Source organism: Cheilinus undulatus, linkage group 14 (assembly GCF_018320785.1).
Source record: "Cheilinus undulatus linkage group 14, ASM1832078v1, whole genome shotgun sequence".
Classification (NCBI taxonomy): Eukaryota; Metazoa; Chordata; class Actinopteri; order Labriformes; family Labridae; genus Cheilinus; species Cheilinus undulatus.
In genome coordinates this window covers 6,173,579-6,190,113 of record NC_054878.1, presented here as the reverse complement: position 1 = coordinate 6,190,113, position 16,535 = coordinate 6,173,579, and the positions used below count along the sequence as shown (strand labels likewise).

Below are 16,535 nucleotides of genomic sequence, written 5' to 3'. Positions count from 1 at the left end.
TAGGCCAAAAGCTGCAAAAAATTGGTTAAGTGGCTGAAAGGTTGCAAAAATGGGCAAAAAAATGGTTAAAAGTGGCAAAAAGAAGTGGCAAAATTTGTCGAGAAGCAGCAACAGTGGAGTGGAACTTGAACTGGAAATAAAAGTGTTAATAAAGGCAAACAGAAGTGTCCAAAAGGTGCAAAAGGCAGCAATTATTAACCTTGCAAAGCAGATGGATACGCCCGTTTCCTTGTTTTTCACTGGTGAATCCTTCTTGCAAAGCTGCCATCTGAACCATTTGGGCCTAGTTAGAAAGTGACAGGACCAATCAGCTACGAGGGGCAGTACTTTCAGGCGAGTCATGACGTTAACAAGCAGCAGCAAGAGCTGGTGCAGTTATGGAGGAAGAGATTAGAGTGGATGCTGCTAAATCGCCAGTTTTATCAGAACTTGATAACATTTCTTTGTTAAAAGAACAAAGAACAGCAGTGAGTTGTTTTCTTTTCAAAAACAAAAAAAGTCGAGTACTTACATGTCTATAGTTGCCATGTTTCGCGTTATTCCTCAGTAGCTGGGGCTACGTCACGTGTTTTGTTGCTCTGATTGGCCCGTAGAGATGTGACAGACAGAACATTCACCCAATCACACTCCAAGTTTTTTTCAAAGCCTCTGCCTTTTCTCAAACATTTCCTATTGAAGCTTTCCCAGATGGATGTGAGAAACAAATCCATCTGGCGTGTCAGGTTAAGCAGTTATGGCTTAAAGTTGAAAAAGTAGGTAGGAAAATTGGGGATGAAGGATAAAAAGTGGCATTCATAATTCAATTTGAACATCACAAGCCTTTAATTGCTTGTAATTCTTTTCAGCTCCAAAAGGAGGTAACTGTTAGCCAGGATGCTAGCACCAATGCTACTGATTTACCACGCATGCACTGATATCAATAAATCCCTGCTGGGGAGAGCCCATTCTCTGTTTTTCAGGGGTCCAGCTAAATTTGTGGGTAGGCCTGGTCAAAGTGAAGATAAAAAGAAGAGTTCATGAATTATGGTTTTGGCAAAGTCTTTGGAGAAGCAGAGTAAAAGCCTCGGTGTGATTTATATGTGGAGCTGCCCAGTATGAATGCTTTTGGGCTGACATCTCAAAATGAAGCATGCACTGATTCTTAAACCTGTAATTTTATGAAGCATTTCAGAGCTGGAAATATCAGCACAAAAACCAAAGGTACAAACGTCTTCAGGGTTCACTAGACATTAAAAACTTGAACTTTTCATGTTTCATTTTTGTTAGGCTTTTATTGTTTTTGTTTACAGTGGAATGCTGCCACCATGTGGCCAAAAAAAGTTAAGAAGTGCTGCTCTACTATAACTCCTACTCAAAACCAGCAGAAGCTCCGAGACACTAGAGGTGTTGAATATGTTCATATCTCGTCGATATTTTGCCTTAAATATGCGATCTGCTGTAGCACAGTAATATATAAGTATTGGATGTTTGGGTGGCTACTAGTGCACTTTTCTTTTCCTCATGAATTTTCAACAAAAATAATCAGAAATGATCCCCACAGTAATGCTGTATTTTGGGGTAAATTTTTAGATAGCAAAAAAGCATGTAGACAAAGATCTGGACAACAGCAAAGCAAACATTTACTGCATTTAGAGCTCTCCATGTCTCCTCTTAGATGCTGTGAAAGTTTGTCAGATGGCTCACACAGTTTCAGTTAAAGCCTCTAAAATTACAACACAATAAATACACCAGCAATGAAGAAGCAGGCCCATAATGTTTGTCTTTAGATCTTTTTTTCTGGTTAACAGGCTTTATGAAGGGAAACATAACAGTGATTATAAAGGAAAAAGAAACAGTTCTTAGCTGAGATCAATACTGTTGAGCTAAATTATAAATCCACAGATCAATAGTGAATCAGTTTGTGAAAAACACAGTACAACACTTACGAAACTGTCCTTATCAATACTTCTTGTAGTCTGTAGTGTTTGTGTCAGAGGGGACGCACAGTGAGGGTCAGGTCGGCCCCCCGCTGTGGGATGATGAAGCGCTCCTCTCTGAGCAGACGCAGCAGCAGGTCTGTGGTGTCCCGGGGCCAGCGGTAGATCCGGGTGCTCTGGAGCCAGTTTGGGACGTGTTGCTGAAACACAGACAGTCAGATGTTCCTTTTATTTGGTCGATGAGGTGGATAAGCCTACGTGTTGGACTGCTCTTTAGAATGTGCATCTGTACGACACATTAACATTCATCTTCAGTGACCGGGGATGGATCTGGAAAACCAGGCGTTCTTCTGGTGGGCTGATGCACTTCTGGGTCAGTATGATTTATCTCTTTTTTTCCAGCCCACTGGTTATTTTCTTTCCAATGACAGTTTACTGGCCCATTCAAGTCTCCTAAAAGTCCATTTACACCCCTCCCCTCCAAGACAGTCCCGCTGCAGACTGTTCAACTCTGACAGCCACTCTCACTGATCTATTTCAGAATGGAAATAAATACTGACACTTTCAAAATAAAATCAGATTAAACTGTCATTTAAGGTTAGGGAAAGGGTTAAGTAAGGGTTAGGATGCCCACAGTTAAAAGATAAAAACTTAAATATAAAGTGTTTAATAAAGGCGAGTTAACAGTCTACGAACAGAAAAAAGCTTTTCCTCCATGAAAACATTTTTACACAGCAAGTGTAACTTACGTAGTTCTGTTAGCTGTGTAGCAGAAGCTATGTAGCTATAACTAAGCTAACAAAGAAGCTGCGTGAGCTACTTATCAATGTAGCAAAGTTAGCTTTAGCTATGTTTGCTCAAGCCACATTAGCTATAGTAATGGAGCAACATATCTAACACAGCTAAAACTAAGCTATCAATGCAGCTACATAAGCTACATACATATGTCATCTGTGTGGGAAAGTTAGCTTCAGCCAAGGTTGCTAAAGTTAACTTAGTTATAGTAATGGAGCTACATAGGTACTGTAGCTAAAATGAAGCTATTAAAGCAGCTATGTAAGCTATGTAGCTGGGTTAGCTTTAGCTATGTTTTCTAAAGCTCAGGTTGCTAAAGCTTACTTAGCTTAGGATAACATAGCTAACGTAGCAAGTGTAGCTAAAGTTAAGCTGACAAAGCAGCTTATAAGCTATGTAGACAATCTATGTAGCAAAGTTAGCCTTACTTATGTTTGCTAAAGCTTTCGTTGCTAAAGCTAACTTATCTACAGTAAGAGCTACATAGCTAACTCAGCTAAAACTAAGCTATCGAAGCAGCTACACAAGCTACATATATATGTGATCTGTGTAGCTTAGTTTGGTTTAGCTCAGGTTGCTAAAGCTACATTAGCTATAGTCATAGAGCAACATAGCTATATAGCTAAAACTATGCCATCAAAGCAGCTATGTAAGCTATGTTTTCTGTGTAGCTAAGTTAGCTTCAGTTCTGTTTGCTAAAAAAGCTAACTCAGCTTAGGAAAACATTGTAAACATGGCAAGCAAAGCCAATGCTAAGCTCATTGAGCAGCTTTGTGATATGTTACATACATCGCTATGTCAAGGAGCTTTAGCAACGTTTGCTAAAGCTCACATTGCTTTACTTAGCTACACTGGCATATGCAGTAATGTCAGTTATGTAGCTAGCATAGCTATGTTAGCTCTATCTAACATATTTTTTTAGTTGTTATGAAAACGAACAGTGTCAGAAGGGTACATAAAATGTTGTCTGATGGAAGCGCTAAATACTTGAACTCACCTTGGTTGCATTTGGGAACAGAACAGGTACCAGTCTGAAGTTCAGGCAGCCCTGACGGATGTACTCATTTTGGATCTGTATCAACAAGAAAAGACAAAGATCAGTGCTCAAAATATTCTCTAGTCTGTGGTAAAACTAACAGGGTCTATTCTGTTATCATGTTGTTGCTTTGGGCCTATAAACCTAGCATTTTTCACTTTCATTTGGCAGCCGTTTGGCTGTGTTATGTGGCATGATTTCTTTTTGTTACAACATTTGTTCTCATTGAATTTTGGAGAAAAAAAAATCCATTATCCAAAATATTAGAACATTATGTCAAAGTCCAGTTTCTTGTGAGTTATTTCAATCCTGAATCGAGCTCTCATCAGCTGGCTTACTGAGCCCTCATTCTCTCACTCTGGTTCAGTAGACACTACCACAATCATAGGGAAGACTACTGACTACTACTACAATAATATTTCAATCAGACCAAAATATTTATTTAATTTTTGTGTATTTGAAAGCCTGGCCCCCAGAGTTTCTGTCGAGACTAAATCTGGCCCTCATGCAAATGTACTTGATGACCCCTGTCTTAGTGTAACATTTTCATTTCATGTTCATGCATACATTTACAGTAAACAGAAGCCATCAGACCTGACTGCCTCACTCTCTGTTTCAGCTTCACAGGTACACAGCTGGCCCGCTGCAGCGCCTGTGACACACTGACACCGTGGGACTGTGAGTGAGGGGACAGTGGGCGGAGCCACCACTGGATTGTCCTAATTTCGTTTCCCAGAAGGCATGTCTTCACGCTAATTTTCCTGAAGGTATCGTAGGAGGAGGGAGTTGAAGTTACAGGGATACAGACAGACTAGTGGAAGGTGTTCTTATCTACTCCCCTCATTTTTCTGATTTATTTGGAGCTTCAAATGTTATGTAGCAAGTAAATAAGCCTGGGCTTACTTTTTTATTCTGTTGGTTTTATCAAGAATGCTTAGTGATCGTTACTGAAAAAGGGAAAAATTGATTAAGACAATTTAAAAAAATACTGTCTTAAATTCTGGCCCTTTAGTCATGAGGGGAGGGGGGTTCCCTAAACCAACTGAACCCTTCCCCCTTTACCACAAGAGGGCAATATGTTTCAGCCGTATTACAGGCTTTCACTACATGATACAATAAATCAAATGTACATGCATTTTTGAAAAGGTGGGGCTCATGTGTGAAGGACACGACTCCAAACTGTTAAAACCAAGGTACATTTTTGTTGGTCTCATTCAAACATCATCCTAAATCTCAGCTTTGCAAATCTGAACACAAATATGGACAAAAGTATTTGGACACCTGACCATTTCACCTACAGGGACTAAAATGACACTGTATTCAAATACATGGACTTTAATATGGAGTTGGCCCCCTTTTGCAGCTATAACAGCCTCCACTCTTCTCTGAAGACTTTCCACAAGATTTTGGAGTGTTTCTGAATTTATGCCCATTCATTCTGTAGAGCATTTATGAGGTCAGACATGGATGTTGGACAAGAAGGTCTGGCTCACAATCTCCATTACAGTTGGTGCTCGATGGGGTTGAGGTCAGGGCTCTGTGGAGCCAATCAAATTCTTCCGCACTGATCTCATCAAACCATGTCTTTATAGTCCTTACTTTGTGCTCTGGTGCACAGTCATGCTGGAATAGAAAAGAGCCTTTCCCAAACTGTTGCCACAAAGTTGGAAGCATAGCATGGTCCAAAATGTCTTGGTATGCTGAAGCACTAAGATCAGCCTTCACTGGAGATAAGGGCCCTAGCCCAAACCCTGAAACAGCCTCATACCATTATCCCTCCTCCACCAAACCTCACAGTTGGAAGAATGCAGTCAGGCAGATAACGTTCTCCTGGCATCAACCAAACCCAGACTCACTCATCTGACTGCCAAACAGAGATAATTCATCACTCCACAGAACACGTCTCCACTGCTCCACAGTCCAGTGTCAATGTGCTTTACACCACTTTATCTAACACTTGGCATTGGACTTGGTGATGTGAGGCTTGCATGCAGCTGCTCAGCCATGGAAAACCATTCATAAGCTCTGGACGCACAGTTTTTGTGTTTACATTAATACCAGTAGAAGTCCAGGACAAAGGCTTGGTGACTTTTACACATTATGTGCCTCAGCAGTCGTTGAACCTGCTCTGTGATTTTACGTGGCCTTCTGCTTTGTAGCTGAGTTGCTGTTGTTCCTAAATGCTTCCACTTTCTAATATCACTTACAGTTGACTTTTGAATATCCAGCAGGGATGAAATTTCATGAATGTTCTTATTGCAAAAGTGGCATCCACCACAGCACCATGTTCTAAGTCACTGATCTCCACAGAATGACTCATTAAGGATCATGAATGTTTGTAAATGTTGACTGCATGGCTAGGTGGGTGATTTTATACACCTGTAGTAACAGGTCTGATTGAAGCACCTGAACTCAATAGTAAAAAGGTGTGGCCAAATACTTTTGTCCATATAGTGTATCTGTTGAAAACTTTTTCCTCTGACAAATTCACCTACTAAAGCTGTGAATTTCTCATGTATCAGGTAGAACCAGGAAGATCATGGTGTAGTGATGTGTTTCAGTAAGAAGACACTGGTGGAGAATTGGACTTTTCCAGCTGGTGTTTAAGTTTAGAGAAATTGAGCCACAGTTTCTAGAAATGTGCTGAACCGTGGGTGAAATAGCGTGAAATCCCACCTGGTTGTGAATGTACTTTGTGTGCAGCCCGTGCTCGTCACCCCTGTTTCCCTCCACGTCCTCCTTGTACCTGGGGCTGATGGCCACGATGATGAGCACCGATTTCTTTAAAATCAAATCCCACCATCAGGTGAACAGAAGACCACGCTGTCAAAAAGATTTATGATCTGCTCAGAATTTAAAGTCAGACTCACGTCGTTCAGGAATCTGTCCATCCATTTGGTGATGTCCATTTTTTGGATGGGATCGTCAAAGATATCGATCTAGTCAGAGAAAGACGTTACTGTGAGTGTTTACATGTGAAGGCATGAAAACTGATACAGACTGGTCAGGACTTACCGCAGGTTTGAACCCCTGATCAATCAGAAATTTGACGAAAGGTAACATGTCGTCTGCGATGTCCACTGAGTATGTGATGAAAACGTTTCCTGTCAAAAAAAAAAAAAAAAAAAAAAAAAAAAAAAAAAAGGCTATGACTGGGCAATTAATCGCAAAAGAGATTTAATCCCAATATGGCATGCTGCAATACACAAATCACAGACAATGAAATATTACTTTAACTTGAAATATGTCAAAATACCAGTTTAATACATTTATTTTTTGCAGAAGAGCAGATTTTATGCACATTTTGTAAACATTCAAGGGTTATATTTAAAAGGGTTTACAAAAATGGCCATTTCGTGTTTTATGTATGTTTTTCTTCATTAAAACGAGTGACATAAAAATTATAATCCTCATTCAATGAAGCAATTGATATCTAATTTGCAATATCAGCAACAATAATAGAAATTCGATATATTCTTAAAATTGTTCTGCCCTACTTCATTGTGTCTAGTATTGACGAAACTTAGCGTTAATTCATGAAAACTGATACACCTAGCCGCATCAGGTGATAGTCAGTTCACACCAATTATTGCCTCCCAGCTCCCACAGCCAATCACAGCTCTTTCTCTCAACATAGTGGTCCATTTAGAGATGGCGTACTGCTTACTAATTCCTGCTTGCATCAATGCAGATGCATCACACTGCTGCTGGCAAAGCTTCACCTCCTCCACCCCAGCCTCCTCCTTTATAGCTTAAAGCTTGCTGCACCCTCCTATTCAGATTCATACTACTTTGGATTCATTGGTTCAGAGTAATCAGGGCCTGTTGCCGGGCAACCAGAGCAGTTGGCACCAAAAAAGATACACTCTTAAGTTATATTTTGGACTTGTAGAGTTTTTCACAATTAAGTTGACAACATATGTTGAAACCTGTGAAAACAAAGAAGATGGGTAGTCCTGGACACCTTTGAAAGAAAGAACGGGAAATTTCCATAAAAAAAAACCCCAAAAAGGTGAAAAAGAAGACCTCAGTCTCAACTACAACTCCTGGCTAGCTTCAAAGCTAACAACAACTGCCAGTAACTGCATTGAAACAATGCCTGATCAACAGGAGACTACTGAATGCTACCTATTGAGGTAGCATGGCACGGCGCATAGGAACGCAGCGGCCTGGCGCTCCATCACTAGCAGCAAAACAAAACCCTACACTCACACCAGAACTGACAGCGTACCCACGGAGTTTGCATCTTTCCTGATGGAGATTATCTGGAGAGTGGGGTGCTTGGAGACTGACAGGAAGAGGACGTGGAGCAGCATGACACCTACAGCCAGTGGGGAGGAGACAGAGATGGCGTTGTGCGAGAAGGCGAAAGCAGGACAAACAAGCCGGGCTGCAGGCTAGGCTAAGAGCAGCTCCACACAAACCTGCTCTACCAAGCATCTTTCTCCCGGATGCCTGCTCCTCGCCAACAGGAGGGACAACTTGGGGCTGTGGATTTCTAACCACCGCTTGGATGACTGTGTTTGCTGCTACAGAGAAGACTGCCAAACGCAATTTTGTTGCATTTTTACAATGCAATGACAATAAATGACTATCTACTATCTATCTAATTTCATTGTTTTCATTGCCTTCTCCACTAAGTAAAACTGTAGTAAATCCATTTTGGAAAGAAAAAAAAATGGTTGAATGTATGAATAGAGTGTTCCTGACTAAATGATTGTGATATAGAATGATGTATTGCTTGAATTTGTTGAAAAATACAAAACCTAAAAATAATTGCATGTCAAATCACAATCGCAATACTGGGGGAAAAAAAAATCGCAATAAGCTCATTTTTGCAAACCGTTCTGCCCTGAATGAAACCTTATCAGTATATTTCAGCTTAGAGGATAACCTTTGGTCCTAACTTTGATATTTTTACCCAGATTAAGGCTGAAAAAAAACCCCAAAAAGCTGCAAAAAGCTTTGGAACTGCTCAGTTGGCAGCTGCAAAACAGACAGTAATGGCTGCTAAATGGGCCTAAAACATGAACTGTTTTGGCCCTGGCAGGCTAAGAAAATCACACAGAATGAAAGACTTGTCATAAGGACCAGCAGGCTGAGGGGAAATCTTCCTGCTGAAGTTACCTACTGCACCAGTTTCAAACTGGTTCCTGTATATGTTCATACTTCAGACTTGGAGATAGTTGCATGGATGATGGTGAAGAAACATCATGGTGACTTACTGCTCTCCTCAGGTAGGCTGACGACCCTCCTGATCTCCCTCGTGGGAGAAACTGGACCAGGCTGAACGGAGCGGTCCACACTGACCTCATGCACCACCTCTCTAGGAGGAGCTGCAGACTGAGGTAGAGACCCACGAGGCGTGTGTGCAGCGTGTCTAAACGGCTGCACATTATCAGGAGGATTCCTGTGGAGGGAAATAAAGTAAAGTATTATATGAACTATGATGAGAAACTGAATAGGAGTCTTTCATGTACCATGACGGTTGGTGGTGTCGAGGCTGCTGGCGTGGATCTGCCGGGTAACCTTGCTCATAATGGAATTCATTATGATTGTGATGGGGCAGATTTGCTGGAGGGCAGCACGCACACCTCCCCCGAATTGGATTTGGGCCTGCAGAGAGATGTGGAGGAGAAGATATAAATTCTCAGTTCAGACTGTTTCCTGCAGTAATGAGGTCACGCAACAGAAGCACAGCGAGCAGCAGCCGAATTAAACTGAACAGGGCAACTTTAGGAAGCAATTCCTCTCAGATGTCACAGTGTTGTTACAGGGTCAACGATGAATCAGATCAAATGTTCATATTCTGTGGTGTAATTACATTACAACCCTCATGCCAAAAAAGTTAGGACATTGTGTAAAATCTGAACATAAACAGACCACAGTGATTTGCAAATATTTTTCAACTTATTTTCAGTTAAATACAGCACATAGAAATAATATTTAATGTACAAACTGATGATTTTTTTTTTTTTTTGTAAATATACACACGTTCTAAATTTGAAAATTGCTACATATTCCAAAAAAGTTGATACAAGGGCAAGAAAAGACTGGGAAAGCTGAGGAATGCTTAAAACACCGGTAAGATTCCACAGGTAAGTAGGTTAAACAGGTGATTGGGTATGAAAGGAGCACTCCTGACAGGCTCTGTCATTTATAATCAATGGTGGTGTGTTATCAAATGATTGCAAAAATGAACAAAAATTAGCAAAAAGCAGCATAAATGGTTTAAAAGTGGCCAAAGTTGGCAGAAAAAAACTGGGTCAATAAAAGGGTCAAAGGGTGTCAAAAATGAGCTAAAGAGTGGCAAAATTAGGTCATGAAATTTAATAAAAGAGGTCAGAATGGGTGGAAAAATAGGTGAAAATGGTTGAAAAGTGGCAAAAAAGATTTAAGGTGGTGACAAAGTGGCAAAGATGAGTGGAAACTGGTGAAAATGGGTTAAAAATGGCACCAATAGGTTTTGAAAACAAAATTGGTCAGAATGGGTGGAGAAATTGTGAAAAGGACTTGAAAAGTGACAAAAATGGGATAAAATTGGCAACAAAGTGGCAAAAGTGAGTGGAAACAGTGGTGAAAATGGGTCAAAAAGTGGCAAAATTGGTTATTAAAATAGAAATGTGGTTAGAAGTGGCAACAAAGTGGCAAAGATGAGTGGAAACAGTGGTGAAAATGGGTTAAAAAGTAGCACAAATAGGTTATGAAAATAAAAAATGAGGTTAAAAGTGACAAAAAAATGGCAAAAATGAGTGGACAAAGTGGTGAAAATGGGTCAAAAGTGGTAAAAATGGATTATAAAAATAAAAATGGGGTTAAAAGTGAAACAAATTGTAAAGAATGAATGGAAACAGTGGTGAAAATGAGTTAAAAAGTGGTTAAAATAGATTACATATATAAAAATGGGGTTAAAAGTGCAACAAAGTGTAAAGCATTAATGGAGACAGTGGTGAAAATGGGTTCAAAAGTGGCACAAATAAATTTAACATCAGAAACCAATGAAAGCTTTACACACTTTTGAGCTTTCAGGTAACTGTTAGCAAGGATGCTAGCACCCATACTACTATAACACACGTCCATTAATCCATCAATAAATCACAACTAAGGAGGGCCTTTCTCTGGGTTTTTCAGGGGCTCAGACATAACTGTGGGCAGGCCTTCGATGCCTTCCATGCGAACAAGCTTTAAAATGACAAATTCAGCTTCAGTGTTTTTCCCTTGTTGCCCTGTTCCTATTTTCATAAGGATGGAGATCGCAAGCATTGCAGTGTCTTTAGTTTACCTCTTTCAACACAGCTTTTTTATCTTACTTTACAAAGTGGAGATAGCTGTGTGTTAATAATATCCACATCTGTGACTGAAAGTTTGGCTCTGACTTGTGTCAACAGGGAGGAGAAGCTGGTAAACACTTGTAAATTAAGGCTCTTCTATGTAAAGCTAAAGCCATATTTCAGCAACATCCTGTAGAACCCGCCCACTTCTCTAGACCTGAGCTCATCTGAGACGGACCAATCTAAACTGGAAAAGTGTGCTCGGGTCTAACTCCACCTTTAAATTGTTTTTTGGAAATAATGTCTGTAGAGTCCTCTGGGCTGAAGAGGAAGAAGACCATCCAGGTTGTTATCAGGTTGTGGGGGTGTATTAGTGCCCATTTCATGGGTTACTAGCACATCTGTGAGTGAACTATTAATACTCAGAGATACACTCAGGTTTTTATGCAACTTCTGCATCCATCCAAGTGATATCTTTTCCAGGGACGTCCATGCTTATCCTAGCGAGACATTCTGCATGAGTTACAACATCATGGCTTTTTTGGAATCAGGATTTCTAAATGCGCTTACCTGAAAAGCAGATTCAATCAGATCTATATTTTGAGCTGATGTGTGTATCCTTGTGTCTCCTGCAGGCAGCTGTAGTAAATGTAGTCTGAAATGTGTCATGAAAATTTCCCATTATTTCTAATTTTATCCACTACTAATGACACTAGCTGTTACATAATTGTCCTGGGACACTAAAAGTCTCCACTGAGACCAACACAAGGGAAATTATTTTAGGGTGAACGGCTCATTAAGACGGTGTGACCCAACTATAGAAGAGCAGAGAAAACTCGATGCAGATTAAAAAAATATAAGAAACAGAATTCTGCAGCCTTAAGAGCAGCTCTGTGGTGTTGCGCCTCTGATTGTTGAAGAAGTAGTAAAAACTCTGTTTTTTTATGTGAAAACAAAAGGAAAACATGAGAAACTAAAGAGGTCAGAGGTGAAAGTGCTGGTGATTCCTTTAATCATCATTTTTGATGATTGCATAAATGCTCCTGATAGTATCAGCTTGTTTGCTTATCATTTGGACTTCAGGCCATTCAACCTTGTAAAGCAGGTGGATTGTCCAGTTTTCAGTCTTTCATCTGACAGGTCAAGACCAGATTACACAAGAGACTATGAGGAGAGACACTGTGAACAGGTCCTCTTTTCAGGGAAAAGAAGAACCAGCCTTCAACAAGGCTGCTATAGATCTATAATTCCTAATGTATGATGTTTTGTCTTACTGTTGAATGGTTGGGTCAAAATGCATTAATGAGATTTTGCCAGTTAATATGTTTGGGTCTCAATGGAGGTTTAGCACCCCTGGTATGTCATAATTAGCATCATTATATGTGTCAAACTTTCTTGTCTTATTATGGCAAAATGACCCTTTGAAATGGTAATCATGGTGGGCTCAAGGGCAGGCAGTGCCCTAATATTAAAAAATGCAGCAAAGGAACCTTTTTAAATGCCTCAATCGTAAATTAAACATGACAAAGTACTCTAAAAGGTTGCCCTAACAGTTGGCAAAACATTATAAAGCTCCCCCAGAAGTTATGAAAAGCCCCTGACAGGGTGCCTTCCAGTGAACAAAACTTGATAAAATGCCCACTGGGCTAATCTGTCAGTAAATTTAACATTTTTTTTAAAGGCTAGATGCCATCCCTGTGGACAAAGTGGTGAAAAAGTACTGTAAAATGTGAATAAGCTCTGTCTTGGGTGCCCTATGGTACTTGAAGCAGGATAAGTGCCCTCATGGTTGGCCTCTTAGTAGGCAAATGTGATAAATAGCTGTATTAAGTGTCCTGTTAGTATAAAATTATGATAAAGTGGCCTATAGGGTAGCTTTTTTGTAGAGAAAATCTGTTAAAGAGTAACCTGTTGGGTGTACCTATGGCACTTAAAACAAGAGAAAGTGCCCTCTTAAGTGGTATCTTAGTATACAGAAAGGGATAAAGTGCCCTGTTGGGTAGCCCTATGGTTAAAACATGATAAAGTAACATTTGGTTGCCCTCTTCATAAACAAAAAGTGAAAAAGTGCCATCTTAGGTGCCCTAGACAAATGTGAAAAAGTGCCCTGTTTGGTGCCTAGACAAGTGTGGAAAAAGTGCTCTGTTGGGTGCCCTAGACAACGTGATAAAAAGTGCCATGTTGGGTGCCCTAGACAAATGTGGTGAAGTGCCCTGTTGGGTGTCCTAGAGAAATGTGATAAAGTGCTCACTTTGGTGCCCTACGGAAATGTGATAAAGTGCTTTCTTTGGTGCCCTGGAGAAATGTGATAAAGTGCTTTCTTTGGTGCCCTGGAGAAATGTGATAAAGTGCTCACCTGGGTGCCCTAGATAATTGTGATAAAGTGCTATCTTGGGTGTCCTAAAGTAATGTGATAAGGTGCTGACTTGGGTGCCTAGACAAATGTGATGAAGTGCCCTGTTGGGTACTCTAGACAAATGTGATAATGTACCCTGTTGGGTGTCCTAGAGAAATGTGATAAAGTGCTCACTTGGGTGTCCTTGAAAATGGGTTAAAGTGCCCTGTTTGGTGCCCTAGAGAATTGTGATAAAGTGCTTTCTTGAGTGCCATAAATGAATTTTAAAGAGTTCCCTCTTAACTGATGCCCTAGAGAAATGTGAAAAGTGCCCTGTTGGGTGTCCTAGAGAATTGTGATAAAGTGCTATCTTAGGTGCCCTAGACAAATGTGAAAAAGTGCCCTGTTTGGTGCCTAGACAAGTGTGGAAAAAGTGCCATGTTGGGTGCCCTAGACAAATGTGGTAAAGTGCCCTGTTGGGTGTCCTAGAGAAATGTGATAAAGTGCTCACTTTGGTGCCCTAGGGAAATGTGATAAAGTGCTTTCTTTGGTGCCCTGGAGAAATGTGATAAAGTGCTTTCTTTGGTGCCCTGGAGAAATGTGATAAAGTGCTCACCTGGGTGCCCTAGAAAATTGTGATTAAGTGCTATCTTGGGTGTCCTAAAGTAATGTGATAAGGTGCTTACTTGGGTGTCCTTGAAAATGGGTTAAAGTGCCCTGTTTGGTGCCCTAGACAAATGTGATAAAGTGCTTTCTTGAGTGCCATAGATGAATGTTAAAGAGTTCCCTCTTAACTGATGCCCTAGAGAAATGTGAAAAGTGCCCTGTTGGGTGCCCTAGAGAATTGTGATAAAGTGCTATCTTGGGCGCCCTAGACAAATGTGATAAGGTTCCGTGTGGGTGTCCTAGAGACATGTGATAAGGTTCCCTGTTGGGTGCCCTGGATAAATGTCATGAAGTTCCATCGTGAGTGCCCCAGAGAAATGTGATAAAGTTCCCTGGAAAAAATGTGGTACAGTTCCCTCATGGGTGGCCTTTTACTTGATAAAATGTGACACAGTTCCCTGATTGCAGCCCTCCCGGTGGACAGAATGTGATAAAAGTGCCCTCTTGGGTGGCATCTCAGTAGTCAATATCTGATGAAGAGTTCTCTTACCTGCCCCCTTAGTTGAAAAAATATTAATAAATGCCCTCTTGGATGCCCCTTTGGTACTCAAAAAAAAAAATGATAAATTCAATCTTGGGTGCTGCTAAGGTACTTCAAAAATGATAATATGCCCTCTTGGCTGCTCTCTTATAAGACAAAATGTGATTAAGTGCCCCATGTATGCTCTTATGGTACTTTAAACATAAAAAATCTCCTATTTAGTGATCTTGTAGTAAACAAATTATGATAAAGTACCCTCTTGGATGCCCATGGTACTTGAAGCATGACAAAGTCCTCTCTTTGTGCCCTTGGATGCCCTTTAGTGGACATAGTTTGAAAATGTGCCTTCCTCAATGCCCCTATGTTACATAAAACATGATTAAGTGCCCTCAGCTGCCCCCTTATTGGACAAAACATACTGAAGTGTCATTTTCCTCTGTAAAGTCCATCTTCACTTGTATATCTTTGTGAACTAAATGGCTGCATTGTTTATAATTCCTCATCTGTTTCATCACAGAGGTTTAGTAACAATAATCACATAATAAAAAATGTTCAAGTCCAGGATTTTCAACTATTCCACCTTAAATGTAAGACTTTTTTGTGCACTGCTGCCCTACTGCATACAGCAGGAGCCCTTATTACTTTCACCCCTGCCCCCTGAACACCCTGAGTCCATCACTGCCCTGATAGATCAATGAATATAAGATCAAATTAGGTTATCTGCTTGTGTGATTCAGGATATCCTAAATAAGTGTGCAGAGAAATTCCCCAGCCATCCTAACATCTGTAAAGATTCAGATTTCTTCACACTGACCAGGCATATGTGCAGCAGGGTATCTTGATGGGACGTATTGGGCCCTGTAAGTGTCAGAGATGAGCGGTAGAGGGGGCTCCAAGCTTTCTGCCTGTAAAGAGTGGACCTGAGGTTGGTTTGGAGGGGGTGGGTATCCTCTGCTGCGGTTCACCATGAGGTCCTGGTCATACAGCAGCTCCTTCTCTCTGAGGCCACGCAGCCATGCACCTACAGGATGGATCATCGGACCTGACTGTGGAGGGGGAATAGAGCGTGGAGGCTGATACTGACTCTCTGGTGGTCTCCACTGCCTCACATCTTGTTGTTCATCCCCAATGCTGTGCTCCTGCGGCCTTTTGGCCATCTCCATTTCTTCACTGCACTTTTTACAGGATTGAGTGAAAGCTAAGTCCAAACTTGAGGCCGTCATGCTCTCGTCCATCTCAACTGGGACGCTCATATGAGGGCATGGACCTGAAAACAGCAGAGTTTGAGCTGAAATAGATGTTTGGATTTAAATCAGCTGTAAGCCTGACAAGGTTTTTGTTTGGTACCTTTGAAAGAGTCCATTTTGTCACCAAGGATAAGTGTCTGCAGCCTCTGGTGAGAGAATGAAAGCAATGCTGAAGGAATTTAATGGAGCATGACAGCTTAAAGAGACTCAGCGGGAAGGTACAGCACCTTACATAATGGCACTTTTTACAACAAAGCCATCACCAACAAGAGGAAAATATAAAACACACACCTTTAACAGTAAAAAGCAGTGTTTAAAAGAACTTGAAGTAGCTCTGCTCTCAGGAACACTGACACTCCCTCCTGAATGAATAGGTGTGTAACTCTAGAGCTGGTTTGACTGTAAGATCCACACGATGACGCTAACTAGTCCAAAGGTTAAATCCCTGATCTAAAGGAATGCCAGGTATCTCTTGCTAAAGAACAAACTGAATCTGACACTTTCTCACACCTCTGTAGCTTTTTTTCTTTATAAATTCACAGAGAGAAGAAGGCAGCGCTGTACTCACTGGACTCACACCGTCCCTGTCCTGGATGTGCCCTTCCTCAGCCACGGCACAGACCTGTTCTGAGGAAAACAGGAAGTATTCCCAGGATGCAAAACAGAGGACATGTGACCCTTTTATGCAAATACCTGTAGACGTTGAACTGCCATTGGCCAGGACGGTGCACTGGTGAAATATTGTGTCACATTCCATTTAACCCACTGTTAGTTAGAGCTACCTGAGA

General features: G+C 40.9%; 1 protein-coding gene across 1 annotated transcript; it reads right to left on the bottom strand.

The window, feature by feature from the left end:
- Positions 1–1,271: 1,271 nt before the first annotated feature.
- Positions 1,272–16,369, bottom strand: traf3ip2a (TRAF3 interacting protein 2a). The gene is made up of 10 exons (XM_041805760.1): positions 16,316–16,369; positions 15,848–15,893; positions 15,315–15,767; positions 9,228–9,363; positions 8,973–9,157; positions 6,763–6,851; positions 6,618–6,686; positions 6,424–6,528; positions 3,709–3,783; positions 1,272–2,116 (listed from the first exon to the last, which is right to left on the bottom strand). Exons 2-10 carry the CDS (start codon positions 15,861–15,863, stop codon positions 1,970–1,972), a joined length of 1,275 nt encoding a protein of 424 aa, XP_041661694.1. The 5' UTR covers positions 15,864–15,893; positions 16,316–16,369; the 3' UTR covers positions 1,272–1,969.
- Between the last annotated feature and the right edge of the window lie 166 nt (positions 16,370–16,535).

What these genes read in the sequence shown, in the direction of transcription:
- traf3ip2a (XM_041805760.1), bottom strand. An exon ending in CGACACCACCAACCGTCATG is followed by an intron (nt 9,158 to 9,227) that starts GTACATGAAAGA and finishes TTCCCTCCACAG; the next exon opens with GAATCCTCCTGATAATGTGC. An exon ending in CAGCCTACCTGAGGAGAGCA is followed by an intron (nt 6,852 to 8,972) that starts GTAAGTCACCAT and finishes TTTTTTTGACAG; the next exon opens with GAAACGTTTTCATCACATAC.